The sequence below is a fragment of the Macaca mulatta genome, chromosome 1 (assembly GCF_049350105.2).
Source record: "Macaca mulatta isolate MMU2019108-1 chromosome 1, T2T-MMU8v2.0, whole genome shotgun sequence".
Lineage (NCBI taxonomy): Eukaryota > Metazoa > Chordata > Mammalia > Primates > Cercopithecidae > Macaca > Macaca mulatta.
In genome coordinates, this window is record NC_133406.1 from 110591383 (window position 1) to 110617237 (window position 25855).

General features: G+C 44.3%; 1 protein-coding gene across 6 annotated transcripts in view; it reads left to right on the forward strand.

The window, feature by feature from the left end:
* Positions 1-25855, forward strand: part of CCT3 (chaperonin containing TCP1 subunit 3) — a 28150-nt gene extending 2295 nt beyond the window's left edge. The window contains exons 2-14 of one of the 6 annotated variants that reach the window (XR_013397321.1): positions 359-420; positions 1648-1698; positions 1791-1853; positions 3255-3351; positions 10091-10208; positions 14212-14398; positions 16205-16354; positions 17348-17480; positions 17646-17727; positions 22581-22765; positions 23615-23860; positions 24123-24254; positions 25516-25855. Coding sequence is in view for 5 of the 6 variants with exons in the window: in XM_015112024.3 (XP_014967510.1) it covers positions 359-420; positions 1648-1698; positions 1791-1853; positions 3255-3351; positions 10091-10208; positions 14212-14398; positions 16205-16354; positions 17348-17480; positions 17646-17727; positions 22581-22761; positions 23615-23860; positions 24123-24254; positions 25516-25620 (1607 nt within the window). In the remaining variant the exon portion in view is untranslated. Of the gene's footprint in view, positions 1-358; positions 473-1647; positions 1699-1756; positions 1854-3189; positions 3352-10090; positions 10209-14211; positions 14399-16204; positions 16355-17347; positions 17481-17645; positions 17728-22580; positions 22766-23614; positions 23861-24122; positions 24255-25515 lie in introns of all 6 variants that reach the window. The other 5 variants (XM_015112024.3, XM_077943852.1, XM_077943847.1 and 2 more) reach the window with 5 other exon arrangements.

Consider the following 25855-nt stretch of genomic DNA (forward strand, 5'->3'; position numbering starts at 1 on the left):
AGTTCACTATCCCATTAAGGCCCATTCATGGATCTCAGGTTATGAATCCCTGCTGTAAATATATGAATATTTGGTTAGAAGATAAGTATTAACCAAGATTGCAAAGTTATTTCTTAATACATCAAGGGTTGAAATACAGAAGGAAGTAAACAGCCATACGGACATATGTTTACAGTTTTTTGAGATATGGTTGACATATAATAAACTGCACTTATTTAAAGTGTAGAGTTTGATAAGCTTTGCTCTGTGGATACACCGTGAAACCTGCATTCTTATTTTTCAAAGACTGGGAAATAAATAGCTTGCGTACGATGGGGCAGTCCTGGGCTGTTAACTGTTGTGTTTTTATCTATTTTAGGCCAGAACACAAAGCGTGAATCTGGAAGAAAAGTTCAATCTGGAAACATCAATGCTGCCAAGGTCACAAATCTTTTAAGTGTTTATGGTAGTTTGTCTCCAGCTATCTTCCCTGGTATTTGGTCATAGCCGTGTGTCCTGTGCATCTAGACTTTATAGAGTGAGCAAATAGACAGAGGAAAAGTTGACCTCTTCTTTCAGAACATTTTCCTGATGATGGTGGGGGAAAGGAAGCCCTCCCCTTCCGAGTTAGGACTGATAATCTTCTCATATTGTGCATTATTCTGTTGCTGTATATTGTTTTATAGTATTCCATTTGTGTTTGTCTCCCATACTAAACTGAGTTACTTGAACAGAAGTACTTTATTAATTCCCTTTTGTATTCCTAGTGCCCACCGTAGATCTTGAATAGATATTCGGTAAATGTCTTTTGAATGAAATAGTGAAGTAGCCTTATATCTGATTTAGGATGGTGTAGAGGCCACTGTCATGGAAAGAAATACTAAGACGTGGACTTCTAGTAATAAGGACTGCTGGGAAACAGAAGCTCTGGGAGCCATTTCCCCCTTACTCTTGTGAAAAGTCATTTCTGTATCCATCCTGAAAGCATTCCCAAGGGGAGAAAAACAACAGAGCTAGCCACATGCTGTATCTTTTTTTTTTTTTTTTCTTTAGACGGAGTCTCGCTCTGTCGCCCAGGCTGGAGTGCAGTGGCTGGATCTCAGCTCACTGCAAGCTCCGCCTCCTGGGTTCACGCCATTCACCTGCCTCAGCCTCCCGAGTAGCTGGAACTACAGGCGCCCGCCACCTCGCCCGGCTAGTTTTTTGTATTTTTTAGTAGAGACGGGGTTTCACCGTGTTAGCCAGGATGGTCTCGATCTCCTGACCTCGTGATCCGCCCATCTCGGCCTCCCAAAGTGCTGGGATTACAGGCTTGAGCCACCGTGCCCGGCCGCCACATGCTATATCTAAAGTGGCATGCTGTGTCTAAAGTGATTGCTAACCATGCTTTAGGGGTGTCATTAAAAACACTGACTCTGGCTGGGCGCAGTGGCTCATGCCTGTAATCCTAACACTTTGGGAGGCCGAAGTGGGTGGATCACTTGGGCCCAGGAGTTTGAGACCAGCTTGAACAACATAGTGAGACCCCATATCTAAATATAAAATGAAATTAAAATAAAATAAAACACTGGCTCTGTGGGTTGTTCATGCCCCTTTCCCCTATTACTCCAACATTCTCACACTGTCCTCTGATTTGTGCTTGCATGTTTTATGTTCCCTTTCCATTAGACTATTGCAGATATCATCCGCACATGTTTGGGACCCAAGTCCATGATGAAGGTAGGCTTATCTCTTCCTAAAACTCTTAGACTACAATTTTTTTCTTCCTGTTATCTAGGACACTTTAAATATACCTTTTGCTTTCATCTTAGATGCTTTTGGACCCAATGGGAGGCATTGTGATGACCAACGATGGCAATGCTATTCTTCGAGAGGTGTGTTTTGTTTTTGTTTTTGTTTTTTTCTTTTTTTCTTTCTGACAGTTCTATAAACATAAGGGACCTATTAAGATACAGGCTCTGATTAGTTTTTTTAGGGCTGCTATAACAGATTACCAGAAACTGGTTGGCTTCAACATTTTTATTTATTTATTTATTTTTTTTTTGAGATGGAGTCTTGCTCTGTGCCCCAGGCTGGAGTGCAGTGGCGCGATCTCGGCTCACTGCAAGCTCCGCCTCCCGGGTTCAAGCCATTCTCCTGCCTCAGCCTCCCAAGTAGCTGGGACTACAGGCGCCCGCCACCTCGCCCGGCTAATTTTTTGTATTTTTTAGTAGAGACGGGGTTTCACCGTGTTAGCCAGGATGGTCTCGATCTCCTGACCTCGTGATCCGCCCGCCTCGGCCTCCCAAAGTGCTGGGATTACAGGCGTGAGCCACCGCGCCCGGCCCAACATTTTTATTAACAACAAATTTATTATCTTATAGAATGAAGCTAGAAGTCTGAAATAAAGGCGTCAGCAGGGCCATGCTCCTTCTGAAGTCTCGGGAAGATCCCTACTTTTCTTCTCGCTTCTGATGGTTGCTGGCTTTCCTTGGCATGAACTTGGTTTCTGCCTCAGTCTTCATGTTATTCCCCTTGTGTGTCTTTTACACAAGGACACTGGTGATTGGACTTGGAGCCTGCCCTAATTCAGAATGACCGTATCTAACTTGGTTACATCTGCAAAAACCCTATTTTAAAATAAAGTAAAATTTACAAGTTCTGGGAGTTATGACTTCAATATATCTTTTTTTTTTTTCTTTTTTGAGACGGAGTCTCTCGCCACCCAGGCTGAAGTGCAGTGGTGTGATCTCGGCTCACTGCAACCTCCGCCTCATGGGTTCAAGCAATTCTCCTGCCTCAGCCTCCTGAGTAGCTGGAATTACAGGCACGCGCCACCACCCCCGGCTAAGTTTTATACTTTTAGTAGAGACAGGGTTTCGCCACGTTAGTCAGGTGGTCTCGAACTCCTGACCTCGGGTGATCCACATGTCTCCGCCTCCCAAAGTGCTGGGATTACAGGTGTGAGCCACCGTGCCTGGCTGGCTTCAACATATCTTATTGAAGAACACAATTCAACCACAGTGGTGCCTCCAGTAGATAAGCTAAAAGATATTGGTCTGTACTCTGGAAACTTTAATAGTTGAGTTCATGTAATACATTTTTTTCCCAAAAAGAATTTGGAAAGTGCTTTACTTAAGCTATTTGGGGTGCCATTTTTAATCTTTCAAGATATGGTAAAACATTAAAGGGAAAGTAAGTACGTATAGAAGCAAGAAGCCCAAGAGTTAGGGCCAAGCTTCATGAGTTAAGAAGTCTTTGAATAGTGTGAATTCATTAGTGATCTACCTTTTTAGATTCAAGTCCAGCATCCAGCAGCCAAGTCCATGATTGAAATTAGCCGGACCCAGGATGAAGAGGTTGGAGATGGGACCACATCAGTAATTATTCTTGGTAAGAGGAGAATAGGAGATTGATAAGAAAAATTAGAAATAACACCCGCGTCATATTTTAAGAAGGAATTTATGTTACCAATCCACTAATTACAAATATTTAAATAACTTATTGGTTATTTTCTATGTATTCTCTCCAATTGAGTATAAAATATTTATATGAGCCGGGCGCAGTGGCTCAAGCCTGTAATCCCAGCACTTTGGGAGGCTGAGACGGGCGGATCACTAGGTCAGGAGATCGAGACCATCCTGGCTAACACGGTGAAACCCCGTCTCTACTAAAAAATACAAAAAACTAGCCGGGTGAGGTGGCGGGCGCCTGTGGTCCCAGCTACTCCGGAGGCTGAGGCAGGAGAAAGGCGTAAACCCGGGAGGCAGAGCTTGCAGTGAGCTGAGATCTGGCCCCTGCACTCCAGCCTGGGCGACAGAGCCAGACTCAGTCTCCAAAAAAAAAAAAAAAAAAATTTTATATGAATAGGGTGAGCCATGCAAATCTGGCTGATAAAGTAATAGTTAATTCTCTTTATTCACCGTAAGTTATAATTTTTTTTTTTTTTTTTGAGACAGAGTCTCAGTCTGTCACCAGGCTGGAGTGCGGTGGCAAGATCTTGGCTCACTGCAACCTCCGCCTCCCAGGTTCAAGTGATTCTCCTGCCTCAGCCTCCCAAGTAGCTGGGACTGTAGTCGCGCGCCACCATGCCCAGCTAATTTTTGTATTTGTAGTAGAGACGGTTTCACCATGTTGGCCAGATGGTCTCGATCTCTTGACCTCGTGATCTGCCTGCCTTTGCCTCCCAAAAGGCTGGGATTACAGGCGTGAGCCACCACGCCTGGACAAGTTACAATATTCTATAAAGTCACCACAAACACTGAACTGGCAAATAATAAATCATTGCTTCTATAGAAAATACAGGGTTAAGTACCTATAAGCCTCTGGTCACACTCTTTTTTCTGTTCGTTTGTTTGTTTGAGACTTGAGTCTTGCTCTGTCGCCCAGGCTGGAGTGCAGTGGCGCAGTCTCGGCTCACTGCAAGCTCTGCCTCCTGGGTTCACGCCATTCTCTCGCCTCAGCCTCCCAAGTAGCAGGGACTACAAGGTGCCCGCCACCACACCCGGCTAATTTTTTGTTTTTGTATTTTTAGCAGAGATGGGATTTCACCGTGTCAGCCAGGATGGTCTTGATCTCCTGACCTCGTGATCTGCCCGTCTCGGCCTCCCAAAGTGCTGGGATTACAGGCGTGAGCCACTGCGCCCGGCTGGTCACACTTTCATCAACTGATAAATATATACCTTATTGTATGTGTTTTCTGTCTTCAAGACGCCCATTTAATATATATAGTTGATTTATTAGCATTGAACTCATAGCCCATAGCAATATAACTCGTGCCTGGACAAAGCTCACCTAACATGTATTTTCTCTGTAAGGCACATCACAGCCTTCTCGCATGTAGAAGCGTTAGATAGCAGTGAAGCACTACACTTGTGAGCCGTTATAAATACCGAAATCATCAAGAAAAATGTGAAAAACATAACCTTAAATATACTGCATAAAGGACACTTTTTTTACAGTGTGAGAGCTAAAGGCCTTGTTTGACCTCACCTAGGAATGTCTGTCATTGGGTGACTCAGATTTTTTGCCATCCTGTGAATTTCCATGAATGACTATGAAAGTGTCATGAATATTGATTTGGGGGTTGCAAATAATAAGAAATGAAATCTTTAGGATAAGGACCCTGGGCTATGTATGTTTAAAGACTGATCTTTCTACTTCCTATAGGATCATAAAGAATTATTTTTCAAATCTTGGCCTATTGCCTTTATTGTGTAAATGTCAAGATGATAGTAAAATTTTTATACTAGAAACACTAGTTTTAAAAAATCTGATTGCAATCAAGTGTGGTGGCTGACGCCTGTAATCCCAGCCCTTTGGGAGGCCAAGGTGGGCAGATCACGAGACCAGCCTGGGCAACATGGAGAGACCGCGTTGCTATAAAAAAATTTAAAAATCAGTTGGATGTGGTGGCACACACCTGTAGTCCCAGCTGTTGGGGATACTGAGGTCGGTGAGGCAGGAGGTTGAGGCTGCAGTGAGCTGTGTTCGTGCCACTGCACTGCAACCTAAGCAACAAAGCAAGACCATGTCTCTTTTTTTCTTTTTCTTTTTTTTTTTTTTTTTTTTTTTGAGACAGAGTCTTGCTCTGTCACCCTGGCTGCAGTGCATTGGCACAATCTCAGTTCACTGCAACCTCCGCCTCCCAGGTTCAAGTGATTCTCCTGCCTCAGCTTCCCTAGTAGCTGGGATTACAGGCATGTGCCACCACACCTGGCTCATTTCTGTATTTTTAGTAGAGACAGGGTTTCACCGTGCTGGCCGAACTGATCTCAAACTCCTGAGCTCAGGTGATCTGCCAACCTCGGCCTCCCAAAGTACTGGGATTACAGGTGTGCGCCACTGCGCCCAGCCAAGGGATGCTAATTTATAGTGTTGGCCCACATACCTAAAAATAAAGTTCTTAATCAAAATTATTATTTATTTTTCATAGAGATGGGGTCTCATGTTGCCCACCCAGGCTTGCCTCAAACTCCTGGGCTCAAGCGATCTCCTGCCTCAGCCTCCCAAAGTGGTTTTTTTTTTTTTGGAGATGGAATCTTGCTCTGTCACTCAGGCTAGAGTGCAGTTATGCAGTCTCAGCTCACTGCAGCCTCTGATCCTGGGTTCAAGCGATTCTCCTGCCTTAGCCTCCCGAGTAGGTGGGATTACAGATGCCCACCACCGTGCCTGGCTAATTTTTGTATTTTTAGTAGTGACGGGGTTTCACCATGTTGGCCAGCTGGTCTTGAACTGCTGACCTCATGATCCACCTGTCTCAGCCTCCGAAATTGCTGGGATTACAGGCTGTGAGCCACCATGCCTGGCTAAGCCTAGCTGATTTTTCAAATTGAATTTACTTATTTATTTATTTATTTTTGAGACAGGGTCACCTAGTCTTGGCTCCCTGCAGCCTCCACCTCCAGTGTTCAAGTGATTCTCCTGCCTCACCCTTTCTGTTAGCTGGGATTACAGGTGCCCACCACTGTGCCCGGCTAATTTTCATAGTTTTAGTAGAGACAGGGTTTCACCATGTTCGCCAGGCTGGTCTCAAACTCCTGACTTCAGGTGATCCTCCTGCCTCAGCCGCCCAAAGTGCTGGGATTACAGGCGTGAGCCACCATGCTTCTCAGCCATCTTTTAAAATGCAATAATATGCTGCTTAATGATGGATATATGGGCCGGGCACGGTGGCTTATGCCTGTAATCCCAGCACTATGGGAGGCCAAGGCAGGCGGATCACAAGCTCTGGAGTTCGAGACCATCCTGGCCAACATGGTGAAACACCGTCTTTACTAAAACTAGAAAAAATAACCTGGGTGTAGTGGCGCACACCTGTAGTCCTAGCTACTTGGGAGGCTGAGTCAGGAGTATCGCTTGAACCTGGGAGGCGGAGGTTGCAGTGAGCCCACCATATCCCACCATTGCACTCCAGCCTGGCGACAGAGCGAGATTCTGTCTCAAAAAAAAAAAAAAAAAAAAAAAGATAGGGATACGTTCTGAGACAAATGTGTTATTAGACAGTCTCATTACTATGCAGACTTCATGGAGTGCACTTCACAGACCTGGGTGGTACAGCCTACTATATACTTAGGCTGTATGGTATAGCCTATTGCTTCTAGGCCACAAAGCTGTATAACATATTACTGTACTGAATATAGTTATAATACGGTGGTATTTGTATAATAAGCATAGCTGAACATAGAAAAGGTACAGTAAAAATATGATATTATAATCTTACAGGACCACTGTCATATATGTGGTCCATTGTTGGCCAAAACATTAAGTGGTACATGACTGTATTTTTTTATTATTTTTCTTTCAATATACATGATTGACACTTAGGAATTGAAACCAAATATATTGAATTCAGGCCGGGCGCGGTGCCTCAAGCCTGTAATCCCAGCACTTTGGGAGGCCGAGATGGGCGGATCACGAGGTCAGGAGATCGAGACCATCCTGGCTAACACGGTGAAACTCCATCTCTACTAAAAAATACAAAAACCAGCTGGGCGAGGTGGCAGGCGCCTGTAGTCCCAGCTACAGGGGAGGCTGAGGCAGGAGAATGGCGTAAACCTGGGAGGCGGAGCTTGCAGTGAGCTGAGATCCGGCCACTGCACTCCAGCCCGGGCAACAGAGCAAAAGACTCCATCTCAAAAAAAAAAAAAAAATATATATATATATATATATATATATATAGAATTCAAACACTGGAGCACAAACTAATGAATAACATATTATGTACATTTCTAAAAGCTTATTTTACCTGCCAATAAGCAGGTAGTACAAGCAATTTGTGCAAAAGGCTTTTGACAAAAAGAATATTTACAATACTCTCTTTACACTTTTTCTAGAAACAGGCTTTTTTGTGTGTGCATTTATATCTATGTATGTGTTATTTTGTGTGTGTCTATTAGAAAGTAAAGACAAATTTATTCATTTTGAGACAGAGTCTCACTCTGTCACCCAGGCTGGGGTGCCTGGGCACAGCCTCCACTCACTGCAACCTCTGCCTCCCAGATTCAAGCAATTCTTATGCCTCAACCTCCCAACTAACTGGGATTACAGACACCCGCCAACACACCTGGCTAATATTTGTATTTTTGGTAGAGACAGTTTCACCATGTTGTCCAGGCTGGTCTCAAAACTCCTGGCCTCAAGCAATATGCCTGCCTCGGCTTCCCCAAAGTCCTGGGTAAAGACAAATTTTAAAAGAAGGAGATGTTTTACCAATAATCCCTCATCCAGTGGGTGAATTGTATACATTTTCTTTTTTTTTTTTTTTTTTTTTTGAGATGGAGTCTCGCTCTGTCGCCCAGGCTGGAGTGCCGTGGCCGGATCTCAGCTCACTGCAAGCTCCGCCTCCCAGGTTCACGCCATTCTCCCGCCTCAGCCTCCCGAGTAGCTGGGACTACAGGCGCCCGCCACTTCGCCCGGCTAGTTTTTTGTATTTTTTAGTGGAGACGGGGTTTCACCGTGTTAGCCAGGATGATCTCGATCTCCTGACCTCGTGATCCACCCGTCTCGGCCTCCCAAAGTGCTGGGATTACAGGCTTGAGCCACCGCGCCCGGCCTTTTTTTCTTTTTTTTTTGAGATGGAGTCTCACTCTGTCACCTAGGCTGGAGTGCAATGTCATAATCTTGGCTCACTGCAGCCTCCACCTCCCTGGTTCATGCGATTCTCCTGCCTCAGCCTCCCAAGTAGCTGGGAATACAGGCACTTGCCATCATGCCCGGCTAATTTTTGTATTTTTAGTAGAGACAGGGTTTCACCATGTTGGCCAGGCTGGTCACAAACTCCTGACCTCAGGTAGTCCATCTGCCTTGGCCTCCCAAAGTGCTAGGATTACAGACGTCAGCCACCACACCCAGCCTTAATTGTGCACATTTTTAAATTTTAACTTTTTCTTTTTTTGAAACAAAATCTTGCTCTATTGCCCAGGCTGGAGTGCAGTAGCGTGATCACGGCTCACTGCAGCCTTGACCTTCTAGGCTCAATGAGCTTCCCAACCCAGCTTCCCAAGTAGCTACAGGCAAATGCCACCATACCTGGCTAATTGAATTTTTTTTGTAGAGACAGGGTTTTGCTATGTTGCTCAGGCTGGCCTAAAAACTTCAGGGCTCAAGTGATCCACTCACCCTAGCCTCCCAAAGTGCTGGGATTACAGGTGTGAGCCACCGCATCCAACCCTGAATATTCTTTCAAATGTAAGTTTTTGTGTGTTTTGTTTTTAGTTCCAGCAGTTTGACTAGATCCTAAGGTATTAAGGTACTAATAAACAAGTCAGTTTTTCTTTTGTGCATTTTTCTTTATTTTATTGCCTTTAGGGAAATTTTTTTTTAGAAAGATCAAGAGAAGGCCAGGTGCAGTAGCTCACGCCTGTAATCCCAGCACTTTGGGAGACCAAGGCAGACAGATCACCTGGTTCGAGACCAGCCTGGCCAACCAACATAGTAAAACCCATCTCTACTAAAAGTACAAAAGTTAGCTGGGTGTGGTGGTGCATGCCTGTAATCCCAGCTACTTGGGAGGCTAAGGCGGGAAAATCGCTTGAACCTGGGAGGCAGAGGTTGCAGTGTGCAGAGACTGCGCCACCGCACTCCGGCCAGGGTGACAGAGCGAGACTCCTCAAAAAAAAAAAACTAAAAAGATCAAGAGAGTAAGTAAGCCCTGGAATCATTCTTTCATCATTTTATTTGTTGAGACAGGGTCTCACTCTGTCACCCAGTGCAGTGGTGCAGTCAAGGCTTATTGCACTGTCAACCTCCCAAGCTCAAGTGGTTCTCTTAACTTCAGCCTCCTGAGTAGCTGGGACCGCAGGCTCGTACAACCACACTAAGCTAAATTTTAATTTTTTTTGTAAAGACAGGGTCTCACTATGTTGCCCAGGCTGATCTTGAATTTCTGGGATTACAGGTATAAGCCACCATGCCCAGCCTGGTCTTTTAAAAAATGGACAGCAAGGATGTTTTCTGTATGAATTGCCCTGTCTTACACAAAGTGTAAAATTTGGAATAGTATGAATGGCCAAATGTCATATCTTTTGGGAGAGTCTGATTTAGGAGAGTATTTTTTGGAAGAATAATGAAGTTACTTGCCTTGTTATCCAGATACTTTTAAATATTACTGTGGTGCTTATATCTTTTTCAGCAGGGGAAATGCTATCTGTAGCTGAGCACTTCCTGGAGCAGCAGATGCACCCAACAGTGGTGATCAGTGCTTACCGCAAGGCATTGGATGATATGATCAGCACCCTAAAGAAAATCAGGTATCTTGGGGGCAAGAAATAGGTAGTATCAAATATGATACTGGCCAGAATTGGTGGCTCATGCCTGTCATCCCAGCACTTTGGGAGGCCTACGTGGGTGGATCATGAGGTCAGGAGATCGAAACCTTCCTGGCCAACATGGTGAAACCTTATCTGTACTAAAAATACAAAAAATTAGTTGGGCATGGTAGCACATGTCTGTAGTCCCAGCTACTCGGGAGGCTGAGGCAGGAGAATCTCCAGAACCCAGGAATCAGAGGTTGCAGTGAGCTGAGAGAACCCCATTGTACTCCAGCCTGGTAACAGAGCAAGACTCTGTCTCAAAAAAAAAAAAAATTAGCCGGGTATGGGTGGCGCACACCTGTAATCCCAGCTATTCGGGAGGATGAGGCAGGAAAATTGCTTGAACCCAGGAGGCGGAGGTTGCAGTGAGCCAAGATCTCTCCATTGCACTCCAGCCTAGGCAATAATAGTGAAACTCTGTCTCAGAAGAAAAAAAAAAGCATATATTACCTCTAGCTTCAGGGAATTTTAGTTAAGGTTTAACATCGTGTGGAGTCATGTAGAGCAGGTCTTGAATAAACGTTTTTGTTTAAAAAGTAAAACTTGGCAGGGCCCGGTGGCTCGTGCCTGTCTGTAATCCCAGCACTTTGGCCAAGGTGGGCGGATCACGAGGTCAGGAGTTAGAGACCAACCTGGCCAACATGGTGAAACTTCGTCTCTACTAAAAGTGGAGAAAATTAGCTGGACATAGTGGTAGGTGCCTGTAATCCCAGCTACTCAGGAGGCTAAGGCAGGAGAATTGCTTGGACCCAGGAGGTTGCAGTGAGCTGAGATTGTGCCACTGCACTCCAGCCCAGGCGACAGAGTGAGACTGTCTCAAGAAAATAAAAAGTAAGACCTGGACTGGGCGCGGTGGCTCATGCCTGTAATCTTAGCACTTTGGGAGACCAAGGTGGGTGGATCACCTGAGGTCAGGATTTCGAGACCAGCCTGGCCAACATGGTGAAACCTCATTTCTACTAAAAATGCAAAAATTAGCCAGGCGTGGTTGCATGCGCCTGTAATCCCAGCTACTCAGGAGGCTGAAGCAGGAGAATCACTTGAACCCGGGAGGCGGAGGTTGTGGTGAGCCAAGATCATGCCATTGCACTCCAGCCTGGGCAAACAGCAAAACTCTGTCTCAAAAAAAAATAAAAATCGATAATGTATTCTTTTTTTCATGCCTGACTGGAAATAGTTTGTTTGTTTTTTTCTTTTCTTTATTTAAATGTTCTACTCATATGGTTGAGTCACTAGATGCATAAGTATTTAGTAATTTGGTGAGGTTTATATTATACTGTCTGCGCTTTTTTTTTTTTTTTTTCCTAAGATGGAGTTTTTGCTCTTGTTACCTAGTCTGGAGTGCAATGGCGCGATCTCGGCTCACCGCAACTTCCGCCTCCCGGGTTCAAGCGATTCTCCTGTCTCAGCCTCTTAAGTAGCTGGGATTACAGGCATGCACCTCCACGTCCAGCTAATTTTGTATTTCTGGTAGAGACGGGGTTTCTCCATGCTGGTCAGGCTGGTCTCGAACTCCCGACCTCAGGTGATCCACCTGTCTTGACCTCCCAAAGTGCTGGGATTACAGGCGTGAGCCACCGCGCCCAGCCATATACTGCCTGCTCTTAAACAAGTTGTATACTAATATCTTTGTCTGGCACACTTAAGGAATGAAGTGTTTAATTATTTTTATGCAGTAAGCTCTGTGAGAATGTAGAGGTACCTAGAGATTTTATTGTGTGGAGCTGCACCCTTAGCTTTTTTTTTTTTTGAGATGGAGTTTCACTCTTGTTGCCCAGGCCAGAATGCAGTGGCTGGATCTCGGCTCACCTCAACTTCTGCCTTCTGGCTTCAAGCAATTTTCCTGCCTCAGCCTCTTGAGTAGCTGGGATTATAGGCATGTGCCACTAGGCCTGGCTAGTGTTGTAATTTTAGTAGAGATGGGGTTTTTCTCCAAGTTGGTCAGGCTGGTCTCAAACTCCTGACCTCAGGTGATCTGCCCACTGCCTGCCTTGGCCTCCCAAAGTGCTGAGATTACAGGCATGAGCCACCGTGCCTGGCCCAAAATATATATTTTTTAATCAAGTAATAACTGCCTACCTAGAACACTTTAGTCTTATGTAAAAACATTTTTTGGGGGGGAGTGGGGGGTCTTGCTCTGTTGCCCAGGCTGGAGTGCAGTGGCACGATGTTGGCTCACTGCAGCCTCTGCCTCCTGGGTTCAAGCAGTTCTCCTGTCTCAGCCTCCCAAGTAGCTGGGACTACAGGTGCATACCACCATACGTAGCTAATTTTGGTATTTTTAGTAGAGATGGGGTTTCACCATATTCGTCAGTCTGGTCTCAAACTCCTGACCTCAGGTGATCCACCCACCTCGGCCTCCCCAAAAATTTATTTTTTAGAGATATGGTCTCACTCTGTTGCCTAAGCTGGAGTGCAGTGGTGCAATCACAGCTTACTGCAGCCTCCGGCTCCTGGCCTTAAACAGTCCTGCCCCAGCCTCCCAAGTAGCTAGGACTACAGATGTGTCCATCACGCCCTGCTAATTTTTTTTATTTTTCATAGAGATAAGGTTTACTATGTTGCCCAGGTTGATTTTGAACTCCTGGCCTCAAGCTCTCCTCAGTCTTCCAAAGTGTTGAGATTATAGGTGTGAAGCATGGCACCCAGCCCCCTTTATCTTAGATACTACTTTTGGAGTCATTTCTTCTTCCCAAAAGTCCATAATTCAACCATTTAATAATTGGTATATTATGTGCCTTTCACTGTTAAAAGAGGAATTTGGTTTATTTTGGTGTTGTTTTTTTTTTTTGAGACGGAATCTCTGTCGCCCAGGCTGTAGTGCAGTAACACGATCTCAGGTCACTGTAACCTCTGCCTCCAGAGTAACTGGGACAACAGGCACAGGCCACCACTCCTGGCTAATTTTTGTATTTTTAATAGAGCTGGGGTTTCACCATATTGGCCAGACTGGTCTCGAATTCCTGACCTCAAGCGATCTGCCTGCCTTGGCCTCCCAGAGTGCTGAGATTACAAGTGTGAGCCACTGTGCACGGCCAAAAAAGATATTTTAGCATTATGTGAAAGTATCTTGTGAGGAGAGACTGAAATTAATATAAAAATGGAAAATACAGAAAATGTGTTTACAGTAACATAAAAACACAAAGATGACCAGTTGGTGGTCATCTTTGACCACTGTGGCACACCATGAGTTAAAAAATAAAATTTGCTGTTCAAAATGAATGATTGATGAAACTCTTAAAGTTAGCTAGTTACAGGATAGAGTTTCATAGAAAAAAAGTGTCTTGATCTGAGTTGTAAAAGTTGAAAAGTTTACTTGGTTGAAGCAGAAAATAAGGAACAAATTATTTTACTATAATCTTTGTATGTAAGTGTAAAGGGTTGCTCAGGGAATTAAGGCACTTCTACAGATGAGTTGTAATCTTGCTGAAAGGCAGAGGAATGGATAAAGGTTACCTCCTAATGTCCTTTTTGTTTCCTCCAAAAGAACAAGTCCCGGCCGGGCACGGTGGCTCAAGCCTGTAATCCCAGCACTTTGGGAGGCCGAGACGGGCGGATCACTAGGTCAGGAGATCGAGACCATCCTGGCTAACACGGTGAAACCCCGTCTCTACTAAAAAAATACAAAAAAAACTAGCCGGGCGAGGTGGCGGGCGCCTGTAGTCCCAGCTACTCAGGAGGCTGAGACAGGAGAATGGCCCGAACCCGGGAGGCGGAGCTTGCAGTGAGCTGAGATCCGGCCACTGCACTCCAGCCTGGGCGACAGAGCGAGACTCCGTCTCAAAAAAAAATAAAAAAAAAATAAAAAAATAAAAAAAAAAAAGAAAGTCCCCGTGTTCTGCCTCTTGGTCCATTATTATAGTCACTGCGGTATAGATGAGGCACATCTCTACATATCTAACATGCCTTCTTCACATATCGTCTGGTTTTCTTTCTCTAGTATCCCAGTCGACATCAATGACAGTGATATGATGCTGAACATCATCAACAGCTCCATTACTACCAAAGCCATCAGTCGATGGTCATCTTTGGCTTGCAACATTGCCCTGGATGCTGTCAAGACGGTACAGTTTGAGGAGAATGGTCGGAAAGAGATTGACATAAAAAAATACGCAAAAGTGGAAAAGGTAAACTTTCACAGTGTATACATTGGGTCAAATTATATCTTAGCATGAGTCATCTCACTTGTGAGGAAATAGTTCGTTTTTAGTGTTGTTTTGTTTTTGAGACAGAGTCTCACCCTGTTGCCCAGGCTGGAGTACAGTGGCACAGTCATAGCCCACTGCAGCCTCAAACTCCTGGCCTCAAGCAAATCCACTGATTTTCTAGGACTACAGGCACATGCCACTGTGCCCAGCTATTTTTTTTTTTCTTTTTGTGGAGATGAGGGTCTCATGTTGCCCAGGCTGGTCTTGAACTCCTGGCCTCAGGTGATCCTCCCACCTCAGGCTCCCAAAGTGCTGGGATTACAGGCATAAGCCATCGCACCCTACTTGAATGAAATAGTTTTAAATCAGGGCTAGGTATGTTTGTTTGTTTGATATGGAGTCTTGCTCTGTCGCCCAGAGGCTAGAATGCAGTGGTGCAATCTCAGCTCACTGTAGCCTCCACCTCCCAGGTTCAAGTTATTCTCCTGCCTCAGCCTTTAAAATAGCTGGGATTACAGATGCCCGCCACCACACCCAGCTAATTTCTTTCTGTATTTTAAGCAGAGACGGGGTTTCACTGTGTTAGCCAGGATGGTCTTGAACTCCTGACCTGAGGTGATCCGCCCATGTTGGCCTCTCAAAGTGCTGGGATTACAGGGTGACCCACTGCACCTGGCCAGAACAAGGTACCTTTAATTAGAACTGGGAAGAATTGGCCGGGCGCGGTGGCTCACGCCTGTAATCCCAGCACTTTGGGAGACTGAGGTGGGTGGATCATGCGGTTAGGAGATCGAGACCATCCTGGCTAACACAGTGAAACCCCATCTCTACTAAAAAAAAAAAAAAAATACAAAAAATCAGCCAGACGTGGTAGTGGGAGCCTGTAGTCCCAGCTACTCTGGAGGCTGAGGCAGGAGAATGGCGTGAACCTAGGAGGCGGAGCTTGCAGTGAGCTGAGATTGCGCCACTGCACTCTAGCCTGGGCAACAGAGCAAGACTCTGTCTCAAAAAAAAAAAAAAAAACGGGAAAGAACTATACTTGCTGCCTGGAAACAAAAACCTAAAGAGGCTACCATCCTGAAATAATTTTGTTGTTACCTTCACTGCTATCCCTACACAAGGTTTATAAGGACAAGGGACAGGCTTATTGGTGTCTCCATGTTTGTGTATTTGCATACATCAGTCATTTGATCAGGATATAAGCTTAACAAGGGCTCTATTATATAGTACTATTATAATGGTAAGCCCCAGAAAGCTTTCTCTCCTCTACTAAGTTTCATTAAGATCAAAAAGTTTAGTAGTATAGCTTGTGGCCAGTAGATGGAGCCCCAAGCCTAAAATTCTCTGGCAGCTTTTTTTTTTTTTTTTTTTTAATTGGAGAGACCTAAGCCCTTATTTATTTAAATAGCAATTGGGTCTCAATGTGTTGCCCAGGCTGGTCTCGAACTCCCAGCCTCGAGGGATCCTCCTGCCTGAGCCTCTTGAGTAGCTGGGATTTTAGGTGTGAGCCATTGTGCCTGACTCATAAGCCCCTCTAAGTCTTTTGTCAAGTCATTGAATTTCTGTGGGTCTCAGCTGACCTTCAAGTTGAGTGTCATGGTCTAAAATTGGTGTATTTCCTAGTGGGGAAAAAACGTGATTCCAACCATATTTTTGAACTTCATCAAAGAAAGGAACTTTAGAAACCTGAAACAGTGGCTATTTGGGAAAGATGAACATCTGGGAAGGAAATTAAGAAATTGTCTCTTGATTGTGGATTATAAAGTGCAGTTGTCTTTTGTTCAGATACCTGGGGGCATCATTGAAGACTCCTGTGTCTTGCGTGGAGTCATGATTAACAAGGATGTGACCCATCCACGCATGCGGCGCTATATCAAGAACCCTCGCATTGTGCTTTTGGATTCTTCTCTGGAATACAAGAAAGGAGAAAGCCAGGTAAGGTTCTTGGCCTTGTTCCTTAAAGTAGATGCAAGAATCTGACTACAAATATGAACAACAGAAATAAAAGGTATGTTTACTGCATGCCTTCTGGGTGCATAGTGTACACTGACTCTTAGAACAGTCCTTTAGTTGGTATTGATTCCATTTTATAGATGAGGGATCTGAAGCTCAGACAAGTTAGGTTAATTGCTCAAGGAATACAGCTGGTATTGGCCAAAATCAAGATTTGAACCTGGTCATGTTTGGCTTGTTTTATACTATCATGCGACCTTTCCTAATGTACCAGGGGAACATAAGGTAGGAGTTAATTCAGCTTTGAAGTACTAAAGGAGAATTTCAGCTGGATGCAGTGGCTCACACTTATAATCCTAGCACTTTGGGAGGCTAAGGTGGGTGGATGGCTTGAGCCCAAGAGTTCAAGACCAGCCTAGGCAACATGGCGAATACTGTCTTTATTTAAAAAAATTAACTGGGCGTGGTGGCACATGCCTGTAGTCCCCACCACTAAGGAGGCTGAAGCAAGAGGATTCTTGAACCCAGAAGGTCAAGGGTGCAGGGAGCTGTTATCACACCACTGAACTCCAGCCTGAGCAACAGTAAGACCTGTCTCAAAAAAAAAAAAAAAAAAATCTAGGGTGCAGGAGGCTCACAAGGCTCCATCACATTTGGAAAGAACAAGAATCAGTTAGTGGGAAGAATTAAGGCCTGGAATTTTCATGCACATTGCCAGGACAGATGTAGGATTGGACTGGGTGGTCAGAGTAGAAAGGCCAGACTCAACACTAATTGCTGTGTGACTTTCAGTTCTGGTTGTTTTATAATGATATAACTAGAGCTAAATTGGCTTACAGAGGTATTGAGGTCATGGCTTTAACATAATTCTGAGTCTGAGATACGTGGGAGACGTGGGTGGAGGGAGTATAGTAGGACCCTTAGAGCTTCACCAGTCCAGGGATTTTAAAATCGTGTCTTTCCTTTACCACATAGACTGACATTGAGATTACACGAGAGGAAGACTTCACCCGAATTCTCCAAATGGAAGAAGAGTACATCCAGCAGCTCTGTGAGGACATTATCCAACTGAAACCCGATGTGGTCATCACCGAAAAGGGCATCTCAGGTGGGACTTGTTAATTTTTCCAGCCTACCTTTGAGGTAGATGAGGGTGGGTGATTTGTTTTTTCCCCTCATGTTTGGCAGAGGCGTAATAGCATGATGGTTAGAGTACTTTGATTATAAAACCAGTTCAGAACCCAGTTTGACATCTGTACTCTTGGATTTGTAGATTTAGCTCAGCACTACCTCATGCGGGCCAATATCACAGCCATCCGCAGAGTCCGGAAGACAGACAATAATCGCATCGCTAGGTGAGTAGGCCAGGTAAAAATAAGACTTTTCTTCCCGTGTGTTTCCTTTTTGTAGTTGTATAACATAGTCATCATTACCTGAAAAGGTTTAATAAAGGATACAGTAACAGGTGGAAATAACCTTGGCTTAGCTGCCTGCCCTCTTCAGAAGTCCTCTAGTCCAATGGTTATTTACTGCATGAGTCTCATCTGTGCTGCCCCTAACCATTAGTGAGCAGCTCGTGCTTAGACATCTGTAATTGCTACCTTGGTGGGTGTCCATTACATTTCTAAATAACTGCCTATCAAAGAGGTTTTTTTTTAATGTCATTATGATGATTTTTGAATGAACATTTCCAGAATAGCCTGTTTTAAGTGGCCTGGATTATAGCAGAACCATCAGTTTCCTCAACTACATCCTTAGCTGCTGTTTATGCAACTCTAGATTGCATTCACTACTTTTGCACTGATGTCTGTGCTCAGAGACCATTCTTTTTAATAGACGAGGTCTTGCTGTATTAGCTAGGCCTGTCTCAAACTCCTGGGCTCAAACAGTCATCCTGTTATCAGCCTTCCCAGTACCTGGAACTATTGGCATGCACCACCATGCCCAGCAAAGTTCATTCGTTTTTAATACTAATTTATTAAAAAGCTGACAAATGTACCCCAACATAATATATCACAGATCCAAATCATCTTTTATACCTTTATACCCCAAAGGGTATTAACATGCATACACATAGTTGACTTCACATGCCCATGAGTTGGAGGGAGTGCCAAATAAGCAATTAGTCCTATATTCATTAAACTTGGGTCAGACGTATGCAGTCATCCCTTGATATCCATGGGGCATTGGTTCTGGGATCCCCCCTTGAATACTAAAGTTTGTGAATGCTTAATCCTTGTATAAAATGGCATGGTATTTGTGTATAACCTATACGCATCCTTCTTTACACTTTAAATCACCTTTAGATTGCTTATAATGCCTAACATAATGTAAATGCTATATAAATAGTTGCTATACTGTATTGTCTTTAAAATTTATATTATTTTTGCCGTTGTATTATTGTCCGTCCCCCCACCCCACCCCCCTGCCATATTATCGATGCTTGGTTGGTGGAATCTGGATGCGGGACCTGCGGATATAGAGGGCCGACTATACTTACATGCTTATTCGCCTTCCTCCTTGCTTGACGTTTGCATCTTTGGTACAGTCCTATTATTGGCCTGGAGACTCAACTGGGCTGTACAGGATGGGTTGTATCTAGAAATTACCATTATATAGTATAGACATGTTAATTTTTTCTTTCTTTTTTGCACATTCTAATTCTCTAGTTGAAATATGTACATGTTAGATATGCATGAGAACTAATTTGTCCAAATTTTAGTAACCACATAGTATATTTTTAATTCAACCATATCTGGTTATAGTAGTGATGACTAGTTGCCTTAGGTGTACACTTGACCCTTGAACAACTTGGGGGTTAGGGGAATCAGCCCCTAAGGAGTTGAAAATCCATGTATAATTTTTTAACTCTCCCACTCCTAATAGCTGACTGTTGACCTGAACCGTTACCAATAACACAATTAACTCACATATTTTGTACATCATATGTGTTATATACTGTATTCACTTCAATAAAGTAAGCTAGAGAAAATAAAATGTTATTTTTTTATTACAGGCTCATGCCTATAATCCCAGCACTTCGGGAGGCCAAGGCAGGTGGATCACCTGAGGTCAGGAGTCCGAGACCAACCTGACCAACATGGTGAAACCCCATCTCTAATAATAATACAAAAATTAGCTGAGTGTGGTGGTGCATGCCTGTAATCCCAGCTACTCAGGAGGCTGAGGCAGGAGAATCGCTTGAACCAAGGAGGCGGAGGTTGCAGTGAGCCAAGATGGTGCCATTGCACTCCAGCCTAGGTGACAAGAGTGAAACACCGTCTCCAAAAAAAGAAAATCATAAGGAAGAGATAACACATTTACTATGCCTTAAGTGGAAGTAGATCATCATAAAGGTCATCATCGTCTTCATGTTGAATAGGCTGTGGAGGAAGAATAGGGGCTGGTCTTTCTGTCTTGGGTGTCAGAGGCAGAAGAGTGGTGGAAGGGGAGGCAGGATGGGCAGGAGGCACACTCGGTGTAGCTCAATGAAAATACATCGTAATTTGTCTGACTTTTGCTTTTTCATTTCTCTAAAAATATTTCTGTATAGTACCGGTTGCTCTTCCACTGTTTTAGTTTCAGTGCCTCTATCATAGAAGGGTCCATATTGTAAAAGAAGTCAAAAGCAGTCTTGAATAATCAGAAGCCTTCTGCCAGATTGTCTGATGTCAGTTTGTTTTCTGGCACTGCTTCTTCTACGTCCTCTTCCTCATCGTCTGGCACTGGTTTGGAAGCAGTCGTGTCCATCAAGTCTTCTTCTGTTTGGTTGTTTTTGTTTTTGAGACGGAGTTTCGCTCTGTCGCCCACGCTGGAGTGCAATGGCACAATGTCAGCTCACCACAACCTCTTGCCTCCCAGATTCAAACGATTCTCCTGCCTCAGCCTCCCGAGTAGCTGGGATTACAGGCATGAGCCACCATGCCCAGCTAATTTCGTATTTTTAGTAGAAACGGGGTTTCTCCATGTTGGTCAGGCTGGTCTCGAACTCCCAGCGTCAGGTGATCTGCCCGCCTCAGCCTCCCAAAGTGCTCGGATTACAGGTGTGAGCCACCGCACCTGGCTTGTCATCTTCTGTTAATTCCTCTGGTGTATTGTCTGTTAGCTCTTTAATTTTTCCAAGATTCATATCTTGAAACTGTTCACCACCACCACACCAATTTTTTTAGCCACATCCAGTCTCTTTCATGATTTCCTTGATTGGCTCTGTCATAAATCCTACAAAGTCATGTACAACATCTGGACACAGTTTCTTCCTGCAGAAATCTTCTGTTTTGGGCTTGATGGCTTTCATAAGGCTTTTTCTATAACAACTGGTATCTTCAGTAGTATAATCCTTTCATATTTTCATCATATTCTCTTTGTTGGGGCTCTCTTTCATAATGTTGACTTTATTTTTTATTTTTTATTTTTTTGAGACAGAGTCTTGTTCTGTCGCCAGGCTGGAGTGCAGTGGTGTGATCTTGGCTCACTGTAACCTCTGCCTCCTGGGTTCAAGCAATTCTCCTGCCTCAGCCTCTGGAGTAGCTGAGACTACAGGTGCACACCACCATGCCCAGCTAATTTTTGTATTTTTAGTAGAGATGGGTTTTCACCATGTTGGCCAGGATGGTCTCGATCTCTTGACCTCGTGATCTGCCCACCTGAGCCTCCCAAAGTGCTGGGATTAAAGGCATGAGCCACCATGCCCAGCCAACGGTTCTTTACATGAAGTACCATGTGTAATAAGCCTTTCTCTGACTGTCTGGTCTAGAGTATTTGAATGTCTTCAGTGTTGAACTTATGTGTCTCTGGGTATCCATGGGCATTGCCCAATATCAGAAGCACTTTCAAAAGTAGTCCCTTTGTGGAAAAGTACTTCCTGACTTAAAGGACAAAGCATGGATGGAAGCAATCCAGAAAAAGTGTTCTTATTGTCCAGGCCTGGTTGTACAACCACAAGACATAAACTTGACCCTCCAAGGGACAGGCTAACTTCTTTGCACAAAATCCTGGTGCTCCCTTTTCTTTCTTACTAATAAATGTCATTTGTGGCATAATCTTCCTGATTAGGTCACTTTCATATACATTAAAATTGTATTTAGGCAGATACCATTTCTCCTCAATGATTTCTCTTTTTTTTTTGAGACAAAGTCTCACAGTCACCCAGGCTGGAGTTCAGTGGCACGATCTTGCTCACCACAACTTCTGCTTCGTAGGTTCAAGCGATTCTCCTGCCACAGCCTCCCAAGTAGCTGGGAGTACAGGCGTGTGCCACAACACCTGGCTAATTTTTTCTTGTATTTTTAGTAGAGACAAGTTTCACCAGGCTGGTCTCGAACTCCTGACCTCAAGCGATCCACCCGCCTTGCTTGGCCTTCCAAAGTGTTGGGATTACAGGCATGAGCCACCAAGCCCCTGGGAACATATCTGCTGTTTCTTGGTCAGCAGAAGCTATTTCCTGTTATCTTGACATTTTAAAAGCCAAACAAACCTCTTTCTAAAATTATCAAACCATCCTTTGCTGGCATTAAATTCTCCAGCTTTAGATCTTTGACCTTCCTTTTTTGATGAGGTGTCATAATGATTTCATGTTTTCTCAAATCATATTAGCATATATAGGTATGCTGTTCTTACCTACATAAAAGCTGCATTTTCAATGAGATTAATAGGTATATTTCTCAAAAAGCACAGGGTTTTCACAGCTGCTGGCATAACTGCAATGCTGCTGTAACGCAATGACAGCTTCAGTGGTTTTTTTTGTTTGTTTTTTGGGTTTTTTTTTTTTTTTTTTTAAGATAGGGTCCCACCCTGTTATGTAGGCTGGAGTGCAATGGCATGGTCACAGCTCACTGCATCCTTGGTATCATGTTTTCAAGGGATCCCCCACCTCACCCTCCTGAGTAGCTGCAGCTACAGGTATGCATCACTATGCCCAGCTAGTTTTTTATTTTTTGTAGAGACAGTCTTGTTACGTTACCCAGGCTGGTCTCAAATTTCTGGGCTCAAGCAGTCCTCCTGCCCGGCCTCCCAAAGTACTGGGATTACAAGTGTGAGCCGCTGTGCCTGTCCCTCTGGAAATCTTTTTCACCAGACAGGCAAGACCTCTTAAGTGATGTTTCCAGCAATCCACTTTTGCCCTTATCCCTAACTACAGACCTTAGAGACTAGGGAAATGGGTAAAAGTATCTGAAATCATCTGATTCTCCCCACCTTTTCCATCCAATAGAGCCTGTGGGGCCCGGATAGTCAGCCGACCAGAGGAACTGAGAGAAGATGATGTTGGAACAGGAGCAGGCCTCTTGGAAATCAAGAAAATTGGAGATGAATACTTTACATTCATCACTGAGTGCAAAGACCCCAAGGCCTGCACCATTCTCCTCCGGGGGGCTAGCAAAGAGATTCTCTCGGTGAGTCAGCCTTGGATGTATGACCAGATGAAATAGATCACTGGACTTTTTGAGAGTTTCCCAAAGGGCCTGAAATAATTCTGTGGTCCATTTATAGCTATTTAATTTGGACTTATAGCCACAAATTCCTTTTCTGCTTCCTTTTTTAAATTAAATAATTTAAAATTTTTAAAATTGTAATAAGCATAAAATTTACCATCTTAATCATTTTAATTGTACAGTTCAGTAATGTTAAGTATATTCACGTTCTTGTGCAAGAGATCTCCAGAACTTTTTCATCTTGCAAAACTGAGACTCTGTACCCCTTGAACAAGATATCTCATTTCCTCCTCCCTGGCAACAACTGCTTTCTTATTTTTTATGTTGAAGTTATAAATATTACTTTTTTTTTCCTCGTTGAGGCTAAGTAACTTTCCCAAAGGCACATAGCTAGTAAGTGGGAGAGTTTGTACAACACCATGCAACCTCCTAAAAGATACAGCTAGGAAGGGATGGAATAGGTTTTGGCTCTTATCTAGCAAGACACATGCTGTTTATTTCCAGATAACTAGCAGGGGATGAGATAGGTTATTGCTCTAATCTAGCATAATGGATAAAGACCTAACTTTATGGTTGGGTGATACCCCCAAACCCTTTGCAGTTACCACTCCCTGCCACCCTATATTATAGTCATGAGTTACATATTCTCAGATAAATAATCTCCCCTGCCCAGCAGGGGTTCCAAGTACCTTTTCTAGTTGCCCTTCTTGGTGGTTTATTAACTTTGGCAGTTAGGAAGTCCTTTTGGTGCCTCTGATTTTTTTTTTATGAGTCATCAAGCTTTGGCTTCATACTGTCTGTTTGCTTCTCCAAGGAAGTAGAACGCAACCTCCAGGATGCCATGCAAGTGTGTCGCAATGTTCTCCTGGACCCTCAGCTGGTGCCAGGGGGTGGGGCCTCCGAGATGGCTGTGGCCCATGCCTTGACAGAAAAATCCAAGGCCATGACTGGTGTGGAACAATGGCCATACAGGGCTGTTGCCCAGGCCCTAGAGGTCATCCCTCGTACCCTGATCCAGAACTGTGGGGCCAGCACCATCCGTCTACTTACCTCTCTTCGGGTGAGTTCCTCTCCAAGCTTTTCTCTTGATGGAGCAGGGAAAGCTGTGTTTGCCCTGAGGGGAAGGTTCATATCTGGCTATCCAAATTCTCTTTATAGTTTATTCCTTGAAATCTTTCTCTCCTTTTAGTCTTTGACTTGTTTGCTGTCATTGCCATTTTTCCCTATCCCTTCCATACCAGTCCATTATTTTTTACTTCATTTTTTACCTGATGTTTCCTGTTAACGATTATTTTCCCCTTTACTTCTTGCTTCAATTGCAGGCCAAGCACACCCAGGAGAACTGTGAGACCTGGGGTGTAAATGGTGAGACAGGTACTTTGGTAGACATGAAGGAACTGGGCATATGGGAGCCATTGGCTGTGAAGCTGCAGACTTACAAGACAGCAGTGGAGGTAAGGCACCCTAAGATATGTACATGCTGTTTAAATTTTTTTTTTCGTTTTTTTTTTTTTTTTTTTTTTTTTTGAGACGCAGTCTCACTCTGTCACCCAGGCTGGAGTGCAATGGTGTAATCTCAGCTCACTGCAATCTCTGCCTCCCGGGTTCAAGCGATTCTTGTGCCTCAGCCTCCCAAGTAGCTGGGGCTACAGGCATGCACCACCACTGCCAGCTAATTTTTATATTTTTTAGTAGAGATAGGGTTTCACTATGTTACCCAGGCTGTCTCGAACTCCTGACCTCAGGTGATCTGCCCACCTTGGCCTCCCAAAGTGCTGGGGTTACAGGCATGAGCCACCATGCCCAGCCTGGTCTAGTCTTGAAGGGAGGCGTATAGAAGGCAGAATATTCCTCCAAGGTATTATACCTAAGATAATCCCTAATTATCTTTAGCTCATACTAAAAGCAAGATAACATAGCACAAGCTGTATCACTTGCTTAGGGAGAACTGCAATTGTTTTTTCTTTTTTTTTTTTTTTTTGAAATGGAGTCTTGCTCTGTTGCCCAGGCTGGAGTGCAGTGGCATGGTCTTGGCCCACTGCAGCCTCCACCTCCCGGGTTCAAGCGAATCTCCTGTGTCAGCCTCCCAAGTAGCTGGAATTACAGGTGCCTGCCACCACGCCTGGCTAATTTTTTCTATTTTTAGTAGAGACAGGGTTTCACCATGTTGGCCAGGCTGATCTCGAACTCCTGACCTTGTGATCCACCTGCCTTGGCTTCCCAAAGTGCTGGGATTACAGGTGTGTGCCACCGCGCCTGGCTGAGAACTGCATTTTACATTCAGGACTGAAAAGGTGGGACATGGTGGCTCACGCCTATAATCACAGCACTTTGGGAGGCTGAAGTAGGTGGATCACGTGAGGTCAGGAGTTCAAGACCAGCCTAACCAACATGGAGAAACCCCGTCTCTACTAAAAATACAAAATTAGCCAGGCATGGTGGTGTGAGCCTGTAATCCCAAATACTTGGGAGGCTGAGGTAGTAGAATCGCTTGAACCCAGGAAGCGGAGGTTGCAGTGAGCTGAGATCATGCCACTGCACTTTAGCCTGGGTGGCAAGAGGGAAACTGCATCTCAAAAAAGAATAAAAGACTGAAAAGGTAGATGTCAGACAAAATGGCAGTTCTGTAGTAGGATCTAGGTGATAGATCTAAAGGAAAGAAAAGTGTCCTTTCCTTCTCTGCTGACCTCTTTGCATCTGTGGTTTTTCTTCTAGACGGCAGTTCTGCTACTGCGAATTGATGACATCGTCTCAGGCCACAAAAAGAAAGGCGATGACCAGAGCCGGCAAGGCGGGGCTCCTGATGCTGGCCAGGAGTGAGCGCTAGGCAAGGCTACTTCAGTGCACAGAACCAGCAGAGTCTCCCCTTTTCCTGAGCCAGAGTGCCAGGAACACTGTGGACGTCTTTGTTCAGAAGGGATCAGGTTGGGGGGCAGCCCCCAGTCCCTTTCTGTCCCAGCTCAGTTTTCCAAAAGACACTGACATGTAATTCTTCTCTATTGTAAGGTTTCCATTTAGTTTGCTTCCGATGATTAAATCTAAGTCATTTGAGAAA